Consider the following 18,615-nt stretch of genomic DNA (forward strand, 5'->3'; position numbering starts at 1 on the left):
CTTTCGAGCTCGGCACCGGACACATTGACATCTACAGGCGACAGCATGCTCTGGAGAAATGCTGCTGCTTGTGTGGAGCACTGTTGCTCTACGTCCAGTGCAGAGTTATGCAAAACCTCACAAAAGTAATCGTATCTCCAAAAGCAACTGACAGAATACTGCTCCATGGCTAACGGAATTTTGACAGTAAGGTTTCGTTCTGGATGCATTACCTAGCTGTGCTGTCTCATTTCGTAACAACGAAATTATCGTTCCCTGCCAATTTCGTTGTTGCGAGGTTCAACTGTATCCCATTTCTCGAATATTCTATATATTCCATGTAGAGACCTGTGCAGTGTCGTGTGACCGCGAAGCCCCTCGTTCTCGATGCCATCCAAGCAAGTGTTTGATTTCGTTTTCGATACAAAAGGTGTGCCGAGCATACGGTAAGAACAGGCTGGCCCGACTGACGTAGTAGCAGACTTTTTCACTGCGAGCACTCCCCAACAATGACTGATGCGGGGATCGCACACACACAACGCCCAAACACCTAAATTCACACAGCGGCGCTGCGTCAGCCGGAGTCGATCGAAACAAGGAAACACGAACAGAGGGAACAGCAACAAAAGCAGCACGTAATTGGGAAAGTGAAAGCATGTGTGTAGCAACCGTCCAAACTTGCCGTGAACCTCCAGATTTCTGACTCTTTGAGGTGGCAAATTACGCCGAACCTAACGAACTGCTGCCTGCTCTTTACCATCGGTGCCAGTTACGCGCAGAGCGGTGATCGAGTTACGTAATGCACGGTCCTTTCGTCTGTCGCGCAAATCGGCCTTGTGATAATCCGCCTGCCGTAAATTTGGGATAGCCTTTCATTTCAGTCTTTCAGGAAAAAACTGGAAAGCAAAACATTTAATGCAATAAATAAAATATTGCAGGAAAACACATGTCCACTGTTGTACTGGGAACCTCATTGGTATTCAGGGCAACAGAATGTCACTACAGTTGAACCTCAATACAGTGAAACCTCGTTAAATCGTAGTTGGCTGGAGCTTGGAAAAGTACACACTAACCGGTAGTACTGCTTAACCGAAATATCATGAGATCGCCCACTTACCTATCAAAAATGGAACTCAAGAGAGAGTGCGATGAAAGGGGAAAAACATGCAGTATTTATTTACTTCGCGCGACAAACATGATATTTTCGTTTGATGCGGCGGCGGCCTAGCAGTGACGACAGAAGCCTCAAACTTGCTGAAGCTGCGTGCCAGCTTTTCAGCCAGCCCCCTCTTCTCGGCAAGCACTTGCATGGCAGATTCCTCGTTTGCGTTACGCATTCTCCGTGCACACATGCGGTAGCGCTGCAGAAGTCACGGGGCGCCTTTTTCATTGCAGGGTGCTGTACTCGTCACGCCGATTGCATTCATGAGGCTGACGTAACGCGCAGCTTCTGCCACTGTCGGGCCTGTATCGCCCGTGCTGTCGCTGTCCGTGTCGTCCTCATCACTGTCGCTAGTCCATACTTCGGCAACAACAGAGGCAACGATGGCGAAAAGTCGAACCTCATAGCCAACATCTCTTCACGGTCGCAGCAGCGCTGCCGAGCAACTTTTTCGCATTCCAAATGCCACACACCGTAGTCAACAAGAGACCCCCTGTCGCATGCCAGCGCCGACTTTTCATGTCACATTCGGTAGCACGAACAATGTCTAATTTTTCTTCTATGCTAAGCACCTGGCGTCTTTTTTATCAGAGTTTCGGCATGACACGAGTTCTCGCTTGCACAACGCCACAATGCTCTCTGGCATGGCACCGAAATAATGTTGATGTTGATGTGGCTTCACGCGTAAATGTACAGGGCACTTGGAGGCCGTTGTGCTGATCTCCGAGGCTTGTTCTGCTGGGCCGCCCAATGGAGACGATGCACAGCTGTGTTTGCGCGACGAAAAGTGGAAACACTATGTGTTAACCGATACGTACGCAATAAGCTGGTACGGTTTATGCGGATACAAAACACATTATGTTCAAGGGCCGCCGAGTTGGGGATTTGACTACTACTTTTAAAACGAAACTACTGTTTAAGCGGGTACGGTTTAACGAGGTTTTATGGTATATCGAACAGTGCGGTGATCGCGAAATAGTTCGCTATGGCCAGAATTCTATATATAAAATCACGTAAAAGATGCATAAAGCAGTTGTACAAATCAATCAATGAACCAATCATTGCGCAGCAAAATTTTCACTTGAATCTTCTCACAAAGTATTCATTTCTTTGGCTGAAAGTACTGCAGCAGTGCAGCCTGCTTCTTATAGGCAGCCACATGCTTAACCATGGCATCCTTAACAGCCTAACGATCCACAAGCAATAGGTCGGTGCCTTCTATGGCGCCGCAGTAGCGGCATAGAAGGGCCAAAACCGCTACAGCCTCAGTTGAAGTTGGGAGCGGGGTAAAATAATCAGTGCTTGCGGGTATCAACCTTTGCAGCATCTTCGCTTGGCAACTACTTCTACTGCGATCTCCATGTCTGTCAATCAAAACATTTTTTGACACTGACAAATATTAAGTGGCAACTGCCATGGGGTCTATGAGTGAGCCCAGTGAACATGCTGTCGTGCGTCCTTGTGGATGCAAACCGTCAGTCCTCGCGAGGCGCGGCAGACGCACCGAGGAGTCAGTGCGGCAAATGCAATGCGTCGTTCACTTTGTCAAATGAGCCAAGCCGCTGCTTGCGTACACCGCTACATTGAAATGGCGCCCTTGGCGCAATCAATGTGTGCAGCTATAGTGCTCGGCAGTCGGGAACGCCCATCGCGCCACCGCTATCTTCGAAGGTGTTGTGGAAAAGCTTGCCACCTCTCAAAAGAGCACATGTGTTCGGGGGTGGCAGAGTTCAATACAGTTGAACCTAGCAATAATGAAATCGACAGGGAACGCGAAAAAATTCGCTTTCGTGAGAATTCCGTTGTTCCAAAAAGAGACAGCACAGATAGGTAATGCATCGCAGAACAAAACTTTACTGTCAAAATTCCATTAGCCTACTTTGCAAGCTTTGCTCGAGGATATAGAACCGCATTGCTGACAGTACAAAGTGCGCCGCACGCGTCATCCAGTAGTGGCAGCACTGCCGTAGCACAGTCAATTGCTTTCGAAGATGCAATCACTTTTTCGAGGTTTTGTGTAACCCGGCACCGGACAGTGAGCAACAGCACATGCAGCAGCATTTCTCCAGCACACACTGTTGCACATAGGCGCCATACGCGTCGGCGCCGAGCACAAAAGTGATCGTATCTCATGTACCCGAAGGCAAACAATCGAGATAATGGCCTTTTCGTGCAAATCTACGGCCGGCGCAAAATCCACACGCAATACCTGTTGGGTGGCACCAAAACCAGCGTTCTTGAAGCAAGGGTTGCGTATTCCCGGACGATCCCTCAATCATGGCCCGAGCCGCGACACTCCATATGCTGTGACTGCCATTTCAAGCGCCATAATTCCATGTCAGTGGGGCTTGGATTTCCTTGTTTTTGGTGCATTTTTCTCACCGAGGCGCACAATACACAGTGCACTGCCACAATCAGTGATTGTTCTTCGAAATGCGTTTTCAGTTTGCAATCAGTTTCGCCTAACGCAATTGGCCTAGGCCAAGCCGAATCATCAGCCGTGGTGAACGCAAACTGAATGTGCGTTTATAACGACCTACGATCTTGCCTATAGTAGGCGTGCAAAAACAGTCATCACATGTCGGTAGCAGCATGCGTGCCGCTTCAAACAGGCGGTCAACAAACAAGATGGCAGCCATGACGTGTTTCCAGCGCACTGACCGCTTCCGGCGCGCCTGGTTGTTTTTGTGAACAAAAATGGCGGCGCCCACACAAGTGTAATGTGGTGGTATTTTACGCAATTTTAGTGCAAAATAATCGCATTTGAGCACATTTTGGAGCCTGCTAGCCTTATGGGAATAGGTAATATGTGGAGTTACGCTCTGGCAAATTTCGTTGAAGCGGGATTGCAGTACAGCACATTTCATTGCCGAGAAGTTCGAAATGCATTGAATCCTATGGATGTTCGCCAGGGATATGAAAATGTTTCGTTGTTGCCGGATTTCGTTATCGCAGGTTTCAACTGTATATTCATTTTACGTCCAACTCCATCCGAAATAAAAAATTAAAAATGCATGTGAATTTCCCGGTGATATAGAAAGTGTTCGATATAAGCATTAATTCTATATATCCGTGTTCGGTATATCGAGGTTGGACGAATTCATTAGTTTCTCAGGAAAAAACAGCACTTGATTTTATTCAACTGAAATTCTATTGATAAAAAAAAATATTTTCCAGACCTTCATATACTAGAACTCAGTTGTAACCTGCGCTCACACACTTATTTGGTGTCCCCTTTAATAACAGCAGACCGTACTGTATGGTATCTTAATGATGATGATGACGTGGGATCAGGGATGGCCAAAGAGCGCCAGGAGAAGTAGCATGAGCAGTCTATAATGTGGTAAATGACAAGTGGTAATAGTACTATGGCTGTATAGAGACCTAAAGCATTCGCTGTAAAGAGCATAAATTATACAGACACTAAAATCATGACAATGACAAGTGATGTGGGCTATTGTTGTGGCTCTAGGTGGAGTTTGGGCCAGGAATCCACCAAGCCCATTGAGGAATATGTCTGGTAGTAGGAATGAAGGAAAGAGGGTTTATTGTGCATTAGTTATACGGCTCTAGTTACGGAAGCCCACTCCATGCAGGAGTATGTTGCTATGATCATGAAACATATTCTATACAGAAATAAGACAATAAAATGTATCAGAGAGCCCAGATGCATGTGTCTTTAATTAAAAACACTAGTACCGCAGCAGTACCCTCTAGAGAGAGAGCGTACTACGAATCTCTTGGGCTGATAACGTGCAGCACAACACCATTTAGCACTGCTCTCATATCGAAAAAGGTTCTGCGCCGAGAAACAGCACAGGATGAATGGGGACATGCTGTTGGTATGCAACAAGGGCTTTTTCCATTCAGGTTCTGCTTCCAGACACTCTAGCAAGACGTGGAGCATGGTCAGTCTCTCGCCATATCTACCCCAGTTGGGAGGTTCGGCAACAGTTAAGAGATAGGAATGGGTACCATATGTGTCCTGTTCTCAAATGGCAAAAGAGCATCACATCATCGTGACTTTGATAGTGACAGCCTATTTCCCGAGTGTGGTTTGATTACGTGGAGCCTATTCAGGGTTTGAACATTCCACAATAGTTCCCGAGTTTTTTACAAAGGAATTAGGCTGTTTCACATGGCGCAATTTTCAGTCAGCGTCACAGCGAATTCCGTCGCTCAACGACCGCCGCAACATTGTGGACTCTCCGCGACTGGATTCCAATAAGTGCGCCAATCGCCGGCGCGATGTGGTAGGAGCAATGTGTGACGAAACAAAACGGCGTCAAAATTGGCGCTTTTTTTTTTTACTCCGCGTTGGTAGCTCTGTGGAGCAATGTCGCGTGCCAAGTTTTAGTTATGTTTTAATACGGTATACCCCCCCCCCCCCCCCCCCCCAGCGCCTTATGCACTTCATAAAATTTTGTTTTTTCTTCCGCTTACACAATTCGTTTAAAAGGAGAAACTGCACACTAACCAGGTCGGGAGAAGGACGTTGCTTCAACATAAGGCACGTACCTACTCGCTCGCCACCGTCGTCAACCTCTTCATCGGTACAAATTGTGAGAGTTGCCTATACATGCACTCTCAATAGTAGCTTGTTCTTTTGCAAAAGCAAATACTCATCCAGGAAGTTGTGGCTCCCATAGCAACAACGAAGCTAGAGTGTACTAAACGGAATCACCCCACCAACGCTGCACAAGCCGCACGCTCATACTTGTGGTGTGGTGCACCGTCTCACTCACCGCATCTGCAAGCTGTCGTAAGGTCTCAACGCGTTTAGATGTTAAAAATGGTGTACTTATTCTATTATCAAATAATAATAGGAAAATTCGAAGATTTGAATAGTTTTCAAGTTGTTTTTACTTAACGATGTAGGCATGGATACTTCGCTAGCAGGGAGGCAACCTTGCGCATCGCTGCGACGGAAATCGCACTGCCGCAAACGCACATGAAAGCTGTCAGCAAAAATTGCTGTGACTTGCGCAGCAGAACGAATTTTTTTCGCCCCACTCGCGCCGTGTGAAACAACCTCATGGCTTCAGGTCTGTGGCATGAAAGGCTGTAGACAGATAACTAACTTTTGCTGCTATGGCTTTAGCCATTTCATCTTTCATCTACTAGCACATTTCCTTCGATGCCTCTGTGCCCAGGCACCCAGCATATTACAATGTGTTGGTTATATATATAGGCTGTGCATAGCAGTGCATAAAGATTGTTGATTATAGGATTTTTGTGTTTATGTAGTGATTTTAAAGCTTTCACCACACTTAAGAGTGAATATAATGGCATTTGGTAGCTTTGTTTTCCCAAGATGTTTTACAGTCACCATCACTGCATAGGCTTCTGCAGAAAAGATGCTGGGTTCCCAGTGCAGGACGTCGGATTCTGAAAATGATAGACCAGTAGCTGCATATGCAACACTGGAATGCGACTTCGATGCATCTGTGTAAAATTGTGAGCATGAGTGCTTCCACTGAAGGGGGGGACGCGGCTCTCGAGGCGAAAAAATATTGCGAGAAAAGTTGATTTTTTGAACATGGCATTTTTAGTACCTACAGCTGCTATTCCTTTAATTCACCAAGCTGCCAATCTCGCGGAAGAGTATTTTGCCCGCAATATATATTTATACCATCACTGCGAGTGGAATTCCGCGCAAGAACAACCCTTTTTATCGTGGCATGTAGCTCTTTTCCTAGGCCCGCGATCGCAGCAATCTTGGTCTCGTTGGAAAAAGGAACCTTCCTTTTTCTGGAACCTTCCAAAAGTGATTGCTGGCTCGCCGGCGACCGGCGGGGAAAAAGAAAAGTCCAACCACGTGACCCCATTCGTCGACTAGCGCGTGACCAGAAACGCGTGCTGTGGTTAGATGCGCGAGGTTTCTGTTGTCTGCTCCATTCCGCAGGCGACGTGACGGTGCATTTCGTAGGCTTGTGACAAGTGTGCAACGATGTCTGATCCGCCGGGGAAGTTTGCCACGAGGCACAAGTTCTGCAAAAAGAAGCGATCAGCTTACGACTTTCAAAAGTGTTCCATTCCTTTGGAAAACATCGAGAATAGTCCGCCACCAACCGCAAGTGATGCCAAAGCCGCGGACTATGCCGAAGTAGGCCTAGCCAGCTCACCAACGAGTGAAAGTGTTCCGGACAGCGGCCGCATTCGGCATGACACTGCTATATTGCAACGTGCGCATTTGCTGCAGAGGGAGATGAATGCTGAAAAAAACTTCCAAGTTCTTGCTTCAACGCCATCAACAAAGCGGAAGTTAGATTTCCTCACTCGTGCCGACGGCGTTGCAGCCGCACCAGCCGACACCGAGGCAGGTTTTGCTATTGTCAGTAGGACTCAGTGAATGCACTGATGTCGTTTGTCAAGTGCAAGGTGTGCGGCGGTAGCGTCACAGCAGGCATAAGCGAACGGGGATATGGCCTTGCCATAAAGATCGTTATCACGTGCGCATGCTGCGGCAGTGTCCAGCGGTGTGGAGTTCACCCCGTGTGAACGGCAGCCTTGCCGCACGCGCAATGCAAGCCACTGGGAATCGGCGAACAGCGCTAAACGGCATTTTTTCCACATTTGGGTGGCCGTAGTCAGAGCGACTAAATTCCTGGTGGCTTTTAGCCACTTTCACGGCAAAATATTGCAAAATTATTTCTGGACAGTTGATTAAAAGTGAATGCATCTTTTTTTCCCCCTCATTTTCTTAAAACACCGATTTTTGACTTCTTGCAGATTTCCAGCAGCGATATCTCTGCCTTCAAGGCAGGTAGAGCCATTTTTTTTTTTTGTGGCTCGTAGCCGAGTGTGCAAAGTACACAATGATAGAACCAGACTTTGGAATTTATGCTTTAGAATTTTTCAGTTCTGCTTTAAATCAGACAGTAGGGAAGCCATATTTGGAATAATACTTCAAATCAATAATGAATAATCAAAAAAGTATTCCTACGATTGTGCTCCTTATGTTTTCTAGTACCTAGGCATGTGCAAATATTTTTGCAGCGCGGGTATTTTTCTATTATTTCTGCAAATGATGAACAAAGAATTTCATTTATTTTCAGAAGTAAATGGCCTACTGGAAAAAGAATTACATACTTGAAATCAGCAAAAAAAAATTAATAAGGTTCAGAAGTTTCATTAATATTGATGAAAAAATGAACATTATATCAATAGCAGCGTCCCCTCTGAAAAGGACTGTCGTTGCGTTGTTAGCGCGGAGAGAAAGCAAATGTCCTCAGCAGCCTTTCAAGCAGCTGCAAAGCGGAGGCAGCAAGGAAATCCCCATCCAGATTTTTCCCCCTGGAGCCTTCCGAGCCATTAGCTATGACAATTTCATGCATCCAGGAAAATATATTGCTTTTTTCACATCACTAGTTTTTTCCACTTTTCCCAACATACCTTTTTTGGTAGTAAGCAATTTCAAAGGAGGCATAGTTACTCGCCTAATCATCCAATTTGAATAATTCTTGCTTTATCTGATAGCTAGGCTCCCAGGGAGTGCAACAAGTCTATAATACACAATTCTGCATCCTGAAACATATTGAAACTTTTGTAACTTTGGATAGAACAGAGGTAGAAACATGGGTCAATGCTTACTGCACTCATTAAGCATTCAGGGATATGGTCACCCAACTTTTACATTTCTTACTGCAAAACATTTTCTGCCAGTCATCCCGAAACATGGGAACAGGAAAAATTGTATAAGTTATTTTTCTCACTATATAGAGAAAAACTAATTACATAATTGCATCAAGCACATTAATTCATATTAACTACAAATTTCATTCCTCTAGCAGCAATATTAATAATGGTATTGCTCGAGGCCCTGGTCCCCCCTGAAGTTCAAGGAAGTGCATGCGAATTTGTACCACTGGAGCAAGTTTAGTTATTTTGACAAATGACATGTCACACACTATCTCCTGCCACAGCCATGGCAAAAGCAGCTTCGCTGCAGCCATTATTTAACCCTCTCGCTGTCGGACCTTTCTGGCCGTGACGCACGCCCAGTGTCGGCTTGGTTTCAGGGAACGAGCATAACAGGGAATGAACATACCAATTTATTTTTTATTATGATTGGTATACAAATAACGTAGTCAATGCTATATTCACATTTCAGTGTTCTGCAGCTGTTGTTAGTAAACATCATCATCATCATCAGCCTGACTATAAAATCCGTTCAACATCCGAATCTGACGATGCGGAACCCTCTTCCTCGCATGCGACTCTGTCCGAGTCCGAATCCGAGCTCGGCTCGTATTCTAAATCGGAATTGAGCCACCGCACCAATGAGCAGACGAATGTCCCGCGCGCTCAGCCATCCGAAAGTAACCGCGCGCTGGGAGGATGCGCTTTCAGTCGCCCGCACAACGGAGAGAAACGGGACGTTGCGTGATCAAGAAGACAGAGGGAGATGGAAAAGGCTAAACAAAGTTCGAAGGGCTTTACGTTTACTGCTGCAAGTCAGAAGCGAGGGTTCGGCGAGAGAGCGAAAGCAGCAATCGAGTCACTCTTTTCGGAGAGGCAACGGCACGTGCGCCTGAACTTGATGCGGTGTAGCAGACACACCAACACAAGAAAAATAAAAACCTTCAAACCAGCGGAGATGGCAGAACAACCCTTGAACCCATAACCACACGCGCGCGACGCATGATCCAGCGAACGCGGAGCCACCGCGCCACTCAGCAAAGAGAAAGTGGGGAGTGGCAGTCGCACCGTACTCTTCACTACATGGGTTAACGCAGATCGGGGAGAATATACGAACTTGTAGAAAGAGTCAACAGATGGCGTGGCCAATTCAGGAGCGCCAGCTTTGCGCTCAGGCGTGAAATTTTGAACGCACGATAGAGAACGTACCGGTACGTCAGTGACACCGTGGGGGGGAAGCGCAATGACGTACCGGTACGTCCGTGACAGCGAAAGGGTTAATGTGTAAGGAGTGGAACGCCCACATCCTCAATTTCCTTACACGCAGGGAGAAGGCCTCTCACAGAAGGTAAGTTGTGAAAAAGTGTACTAGATGTAATGTTTATCGTAGAATACCATGGATGTTCAGTTTGAACTTACTCTCATAAAGTATAAGAAACTGGTAGAATATGTCCTCTACAGATCAAGAGACCATTCATTTGATTCTAAGTAGAGGCTCCGTATTAGACTTGTTCTGAGGGCACCAGTCACAAGGCAGAATAGCTAAATGGTGCACAGGATCTAGCATCTTGAGGGCGCTAGGTGTACCAGACTGGTAAACTACAGCACTGTAGTCCTAACGCGAGCCTATAAGGCTCTTGTGCAGAGCGATGAGGCACTTTCTGTCACCACGCCATTGCTCTAAGGCACTTACCTTTAATATGCTTTATGTGGGGAATAAAGCTAAGCATTTAGTCTAGTATGATAGCTAAGAATTTATGTTCTCCATTCACAGGATGCATTCTCCATGGAGTTGAATATTAGGCTCCGGGACCAGGCACCTTTTCTTGTAAACAGGACACAGGAGCTCTTTTGGGGATTTAGCTTAAATCCATTTTCATTAGCCCATATGGACACTTTGTTCAGGCTTAGCTGAACTAGTCGCTCACGGGGAGAGGTTGCATACTTGGAATCCCACCTATACGTCATCGACATATGCAGAATAAGATAGGCTCCGTGGAGTATAGGAGCGTAAAGAACTCATTTTAATAATAAAGAGGGTGCAGCTAAGTATGCCGCCCTGTGGCACTCCAGTTACCTGTACAAATTGCCTACATAAAGAGTTCCCAATTCTCACACGAAATGTCCAGTTGGAAAGGTAGCTTTCAATTAAGTTAAACATGTCTCCACACATTCCCATTTCGCAGAGGTCTCTCAATACACTCGAATTCAAGTAACACGAAGTCCACTTCAACGAAATTTTCGCTACAACGTAGGTCTTTTGTTCCCCATCAATATCCCATAAAACATAATGCATCAAAATTCTCTCCATAACGAACTACTTCGCAGTCACACTTTCACTTCAACGAAGCTTTTACGGAGCAGACGTGAACAAAATTTATTTAAATTGTAGATGAGCGAAACCTCTAAAACTTTTTTTCATGCCTTAACAAACCATCGACCTTGACAGCATTAACACACAAACTGGAGCTGCTCGGGCCATAACACAACGTAAACAAAACAGAAAGCCACCATGCCGCACTGGTGATGGCGATGCAACACGCTCTTACGGAGGAGCATCTGAGCTCCAAGGAAAGGTTTTGGGTCATTGGTTAAGGAAATAGTGTGCATACAAATAACATACGCACAATAATTTTATTTTTATAGTATTTTTAATTATTAATCTTCTACAAAGTTTCTTGAAAATGGCTCCAGTGTACAACACCAATTACTATACGAAGTAAGCGGTTGTGAGGTCACATCCCGGTAGGGTGCGACAAAGTGTTGGCGACGCACGCTTGACAACGAACGATCGCTCGCAATTTGGTCATTGTCTCTCGAAGCCGTTGGATCATCAGCTGAAGCATGTCGCAGCTGCCAAAGAAACGCAAGTTTTTGTCGCTAGAAGAGAAGGCTCGAGTTATCGCCCAGGGTGAAGCTGGAAAGAAAAATCAGTCATCACGGAAGAATTCGGAATTCCGGCGAGCTCTTTTGACAATATTGAAGAGCAAGGATGCTATATCCAAAGCGCTAGCTTCAGGGATGTCAGCGAAGCACAAAAAAGGGGACTCAGTCGGTGCACAAGGCCTTGGACAAGACAGTTTACATCTGATTCGTGGAGACACGGGCCAAGAAAATCACCCTTAGCGGTGATATTGTGCACCAAAAAGCGCTGGATTAGGCCTGCATGCTAGGAACACACGACTTAAGGCCAGCATAGGTTGGCTGAACAGACTAAAGTCATGCCACAGCATCATCGGCAATGTTTTGTGCGGTGAAGCCGCTTCGATGGATTGTGACGTCGCCACTGCGTGGATGTCAGCCAGCCTCGCAGGCATCCTGAAAGACTATGCACCATTGGATATTGATAATGCCGATGAGACTGGGCTCTCCTACGAGATGCTGCCCACCAGGACCCTGGATTTAAGGGGCTGCGCTACCACGGAGGAAAGCACAGTAAGAAGAGAATAACCGTGCTCCTGTGCGCTAATATGAGCAGTTCGGACAAGCGGCTCCTTTTGGTCATCGGAAAAAGTGCCAAATTAACCTGCTTCAAAGGAAATCTGAGCCTTCCCGTGAAGTACGTGGCTAACACTCGGGCGTGGATGACCTGAGCTATTTTCGGACAGTGGATCAAAGTCTTCGACCGGGACATGGGCAGGCAAGGCCGAAAGATTTGTCTACTTTTAGACTATTCCGCCAACATCACAGAGAACACCGAGCTGGAAAATGCACAGTTAAAGTTCTTCCCACAGAACTACCCCTCTATCATTCAACCCCTCGACCAGGGGGTCATCCAGAGCGTCAAGCTGGCCTACCGTGAGCGCCTTATTCAAAGGCTGCTTCTGAACACGCAGTTGGGCTGCGAAACAAAAGTGGACCTCTTCATGGGGCTACAAATTATTTTCCCTTCGTGGTGGGCAACAACAAGCGCCATAATCAGCAATTGCTTCCGCCATGCTGGGTTCACTGTGTAGGCTGCCGAGACTTTGGACTTTGAGAACGAAGGTAGCGATGGACACGGGTCACCGTCTGATGAAGTTGCAGCCACATGAGCAACCCTGCAGGAAAGTGCAGATGTGCCCGCTGATGTACATTCCAACAAGTACACTCAAGCCAACTTGTGCGTGGTGGTGCGCAATGAATTGACAGACCAAGAAATCCTGAAGCGCATCCAGGAAGACTGTGTTTTGTCGGACAAAGATGAAACAGCCAGACCACCGACTACATAGCAGGTCATGGATGCATTCAATACAATCAGGTGTTGCATCAAGTCCCAGGACGACGATGGGGCAATGGCTCTGCTGGCGGCATGTGAGAGTCTCATTGTGGCATCACTTGGCAAGAAGCGCAAACAAGCTAAGCTGACCCATTTTTGGAATCAAAACTTGCTTTTTGCATCAGCCAGTCACGCATCACCTATGTATTTGATCATATCATGACAACGAATTTCTGCGACAATTAAATTTTTTGCGCACCCCATCAATTTCGCTGTAATGGGATTCAACTGTATTCCGTAATGACAGGTAGTATCGTATGCCTTTTCTACATCGAGGAATACCGATAGAAAGAATTGTTTGTGAATGAAGGCCTTGAAAATGTTTCCTTTAAGGGGGGACACGGGTTGTGGCGACCAAAACTCGCGAAAAAACTCTATATTTTTTTATTGCATTTTTGGAGTGTATAGCTAGTATTCCATCTACATTGTTAATTTCATGCCGATAACATCAGTATTTTAGCCGCAGTGACGCCTTATACGACATGTACTAGCTGAATTTCAAGCGGAACTTGCGCTGAAACGGCACATTTTCCAAAACGCGCGCCTGCTCTTCCATGTGTGCTAGCGCGGACATCTTGGTCTCATCTAAAAGAGGCGACTTTTCCTTTTAAATTCCCGCCAGAACGGGCCCCATTCGGCCATTGGCCACTTAGAAAATGCACGGCAAAAAAAGGTACTAGAACGCCATCCTATTCGTTACTCGGTGCACGTGACTTGAGCTTGCCTCCCGATTGGCGGAACTGCATGGCCATCATCTGCTCCTCACTAGGGGCCGCGCATTGAGGTGCGCCATCTTGCCCCAGTGTCAACGCGATGTCTGAAACTGAGCGCAAATTTCAAACACGGCACAAGTTTGGTGCAAAAAAAGTGCGACGGACGCTCATCGAAAACTTCAAAAAACGCTGCTCAACACTGCAATACGCCCAGGACGCCACAACTTCAGCGTCCGATGGCAAAATCGTCGATGCAGCAACGACAGGCCTAACGACCGCATCCGCTGCTGCGGATACTGCGACAAGTGCGTCTGCCGCGGACCCTTCAACCAGCGCTCGCGTACGGCAAGATACGATTTACCGGCAACCCTCCGAGCTGGAGGAGGAGGAAGCGAAAGCCAAAGCAAAGCTATCGGAGTTGTCTTCCGCTCCAGCGACGGAAAGGAAACGCGAGTTCGTGGGTGACAGTACCGACGATGCACTTCACCCGCCTGATGGGACTACGTTTACAATTGTGAATTTGAGTGTCATGAACACTTTATTAACTGCAACATCTGCAATGGTGCTTTAGAAATCGTCCGAGACGAGCGGGAATACGGACTCGCTGTGAAGCTGCGTTTTATGTGCGCGAACTGTGGAGAGATTGTGTCGGTGTGGAGCTCGCCGCGCGTTCACAGTGCTGAACGAATGAAACCCTTTGCTGTGAACGTTTTGGCTACGCGTGCCATGCAGGCAACGGGGAACCAACAGACTACGTTCAATGACATTTTCTCGTTGATAGGCATCAGCCGTCGGGCGCTTCACACGAAAACGTGGCAGAGCTACGTGAAGACGAAGTTGACACCAGCAGCCGATCGCTCGGTGCATAATCTGATGAGCGACTGCGCGCGGTCGGTTCGCGAACTTTACGACGAACTGAACGTAGGTCATACTGGGAACATCGCGGTGTCATACGACGGGTCATGGATGACCCGCGGTCATACGTCCCATATCGGCATCGGCACTGTGATCGAGTTGTTCAGTGGACTTGTGCTCGACTTTGTGGTATTGAGCAATTTCTGTGCTGGGTGCGAGTCGGGGCCTAAGGAGAGTGACCCTTCCTATGGAGCCTGGAAGAATGGCCACAAGTGTCAGAAGAACACTAATAAGAAAGCTGGGGAGACGGAGGTGGAAGGTGCCCTCATCCTTTTCAGGCAATCATTGGAGCGGCACAATCTGCAGTATACAACGGTGCTTTGTGACGGGGACAGCCGCAGTTATCGCTTTACAAGATGATGAAGCGTATGGGTATATCCCGACTGAAAAAGAGGACTGCATGAATCATGTGCAAAAGCGCATGGGGACGGCTTTGCGCAACTTGGTGGCAAAACACAGAGGCCCTGGACATGAGAGTCTTGGTGGAAAGGGCCGCTTGACAGCAGACTTGATCTCCAAGTTAACCTCATACTATGGATGGGCTCTGAAGACCCACAAAGGAGACGTAGATGCCACTCAAAATGCAGTGATGGCCACGTATCATCACATCACATCAAACGATGATGTGGCTAATCACACTCTTTGTCCATCAGGCCCAAACTCCTGGTGCAAGCAAAATGCTGCAGCGGCCAAGGGTGAGCCAGTTCCAAAACATCCTCGAAAGCTTCCTCCTCATGTTTGTCAGACTTTACGTCCCATATATGAACATCTTTCAGACAAGAAACTGCTGCAACGTTGCCAGCGTGATAAAGCGCAAAATAACAATGAAAGCCTGCATTCGATGATCTGGGCACTGGCGCCAAAAGACAGGCACACTTCTTTGTTCATGGTGGAGGCTGCTGTGGAAGAGGCAGTATTAAAGTTCAATGCAGGCAATGCAAGGGCCTCAAAGGACATAATGAAAGAACTATGTCTAAATCCAAGCGAGCAAAGTCGCACCCCGCATGGCCGAGAAAGATAGGCGTCGAATGGCAGCATCAGCCAAGAAGCGCAAAGCATCAGAAGATTTGCGCCAGTCCCTCAAAAAGCGGCACACAGAGGCTGGGAGTCAGCAGCACTACATGCCTGGTGCCTACTGAGCTGTTCCAGCTGTAAATTTGTAAATAATATGGGGTTTTGCACGTTTTCTCACTTTTCTCAAAACATGTTTTTGGGTCACTTCACTAGACTGTCGGAGTGATATCTCATGATCTAGAACAGCTAGAGCACTAATTCTTTCTTTAGCAGAAAGCCTAATCTGCATATTACAAAGTGCTGAGAGCAGAATTTCAAATTTGGGCACATGTATATTTCCATTTTATTAATTTTTCTTTTGATGTGGTAGCTTTAGGTCAAGGAAAGAATTTTGATCACCTGCAGAATGGCTAATTAGAATCTCATTTGAAAACTTTTTGCAGCACTGCAGTTATTGCACATTATAGTATCTAGCTATGCAATAATATTCACTTTCTGCTGAGCAGTTTTTTTTCCATTGTCTCCGGAAACAATAGAGTGGCAGCACTGTCAATCTTCTGAACTAATGGACCTACAAGAAAAATTATTGCATATTTGAAATCAGCACAAAAAACTAACTAAGCTTGTTTATTTTCATCAGATTTGGCCATAAGATGCAGGAAATAATCTCCACAACCCATGTCCCCCCTTAATGCGAACAAAATGGTCCGTTGTCACCAGCTTGGCACGGGTCGGGCAATTTGTTAAATTCCAAAAAAATTCAAAACCAATTAGCCATGTTTTTGTCGAGTTTGCAATGTAACTTACGAGAGCTATTGGACGGTAACTTGTTACTAATGAGAGGTCTTTACTCCGTTTCAAAATTGGGATGACAATGGCGTCGTTCAATGCAGATGGAAGGTACTCCGTAGCTTATATAGCATTGAAAAGCAAGTGCAAGTAGCGTTGAGTGCCGTTGTGCAGATGTCTAACCATGTCGTACATGATTCTGTCAGGACCCGGTGCAGAGCTCCTGTAACGTTCAAAGACGCACTTAGCTCAGCAATATTAAAAGGAACGTTACAAGGTTGATTCTGTGTGCATTTACAGTCGAGTGTCTTACGTTCGGCTACTTCTTTGTGTTTAAGGAATGATTTTGAATGCTGGGCCAAACTGGAAACACTCTCGAAGTGCTCCCCAAGGGTGTTGGCTTGGTCTTCTAAGCTGTTTCCTTGTACATTGACCAGTGGTAATGGATACATTTCATGTCTCGTTAGCCTTTTTAGGCCATTCCATATGTTGGGCTCCCGAGTGTAAGATGTTATGCCAGAGAGAAATCTCTCTCAGCTAGCCCTCCTGGCCTGTCTCCGCGCGTCTATACTCTACCGCTCGCGCATTGGCGCTAGCGCAGGCAGGCGGCAATTCGGGTTCTGTTCCGCGCGCGGTTTCGGCTTCTTTCGCTTGCAGAACTGATGGCTATCTCATTACTAATCACTCAAAGAGCGACCGCCTCTTTCTCGCTCGTTTAGTGCTCACAGGGGTGTGCATAGGAAGGATGCTGCCGTGCATGCGTTTCCGTTGCTTTTTTTTTTGTTACACTCGCGAGAACTAATTGCCTCTGGTTGGCGATGAGATGAAGATTAGCGGAAATTTGTAACACGTGCTTTTTTGACGGGCACACAACCACACATTTGTCTCGAGTGCGCGCACCTACGCAGTTCGATTACGCTATGGATGTACATATATATTAGTACAAGAGCAGTAACATTTAAGTCTTGCAAGATATTCTCGTGTGCACATTTTCAAGACCGTGAATTATGTGTATAAAAATGTACCAAATTTTATTTCTTATAAGTTTATTTCCTTTTTCATTGTTGTTATTCATGAATGAAGAGTACATATGTACCAACGCAATATATTTTGTCACTTTACGGTCACCCTAAAAAATTGCGGTAAATTTTTTTCAAAGTAAGTCCCTAAGAAGAATTGGAATCTGCAATAAAAAAAAATCGACCCTGGGCGGTCGGATATGGCGAAAAAAATCAACCCTCAAAGGGTTAATCAAAATACTAAAAATAGCATGACACACTACATACAAAAGTGAGAACATGCACTTGGTCGCATCGACATATTGTTTAAACTCTGGCTAAAGTTAGCTGAAACATTGTGTATACAGCGACTTTTGCTTAGATACGTAGATTTATTAGATACCTTTACGTATATTTAAATATCTTGTTGCGAGGTTTTGTGGATACATGCGGTGAACTTTGTTTCCCGAGACGCTTTTTTGCTTTTTATCAGACTTTATCTTCGCATTTGTGCATTCCATTGTACTTCACATTTCTAATGTATATACGACCAGTGACAGCTGCTCCTGCGCAGTATATTGCAATGAAGGACAGCGTCACAGATTTTTCCCCGGCCGTTGCATATGTACAAAAATGTAAACAATGTTCTTGAATGACAAAGTTTCATTAAAATATTTGTCCTCAACTTGTTCACTTCACGGCCTTCACATTTATCATATCAGCTGTATGCACTGCTTTGCTGGGTTCGCACTGATGTAGTTCTAAAGTTCGTGTGATATTTTATTTCTTATTAAACAGACAAAAGAACATGGAACCATTGATATACCATTATTTCTGGCACAATTTTTGGGACATAAGAATATATTCTTTTATGAAAGAATACATATTTTACTTGTCTTGACAGTGCGTAGCATCCAAGAATTCGTTTGCGGCATCTTTGGCAATGGCAATGTAGTTATTATTCATGTATTTGATGCCTCGGCCAATTCTGTAAGAAGGAGGCCAAGCTGCAGAACAAAGAAATACTGCATGTGAACTCACAACAAGGTCTTTGACGACTGCTTGCAATGTGACAATGTTTGGCCCTCCACGAAGGTTTTCCAAAATCTTGATCTCTCGCTTTATCTTTTTCTTCTTCACAGGCTG

The 18,615-nt window shown here is 46.0% G+C and overlaps 1 protein-coding gene across 2 annotated transcripts in view; it reads right to left on the minus strand.

Annotated features, from left to right (window-relative positions):
- Positions 1-18,615, minus strand: part of CkIIalpha (casein kinase II subunit alpha) — an 87,002-nt gene that overhangs the window by 42,455 nt on the left and 25,932 nt on the right. For both annotated transcript variants that reach the window (XM_050192368.3, XM_050192369.3), the window contains exon 5: positions 18,511-18,612. In XM_050192368.3, the coding sequence (XP_050048325.1) occupies positions 18,511-18,612 (102 nt within the window). The remainder of the gene's footprint in view (positions 1-18,510; positions 18,613-18,615) is intronic.

Source organism: Dermacentor andersoni, chromosome 1 (assembly GCF_023375885.2).
Source record: "Dermacentor andersoni chromosome 1, qqDerAnde1_hic_scaffold, whole genome shotgun sequence".
Lineage (NCBI taxonomy): Eukaryota > Metazoa > Arthropoda > Arachnida > Ixodida > Ixodidae > Dermacentor > Dermacentor andersoni.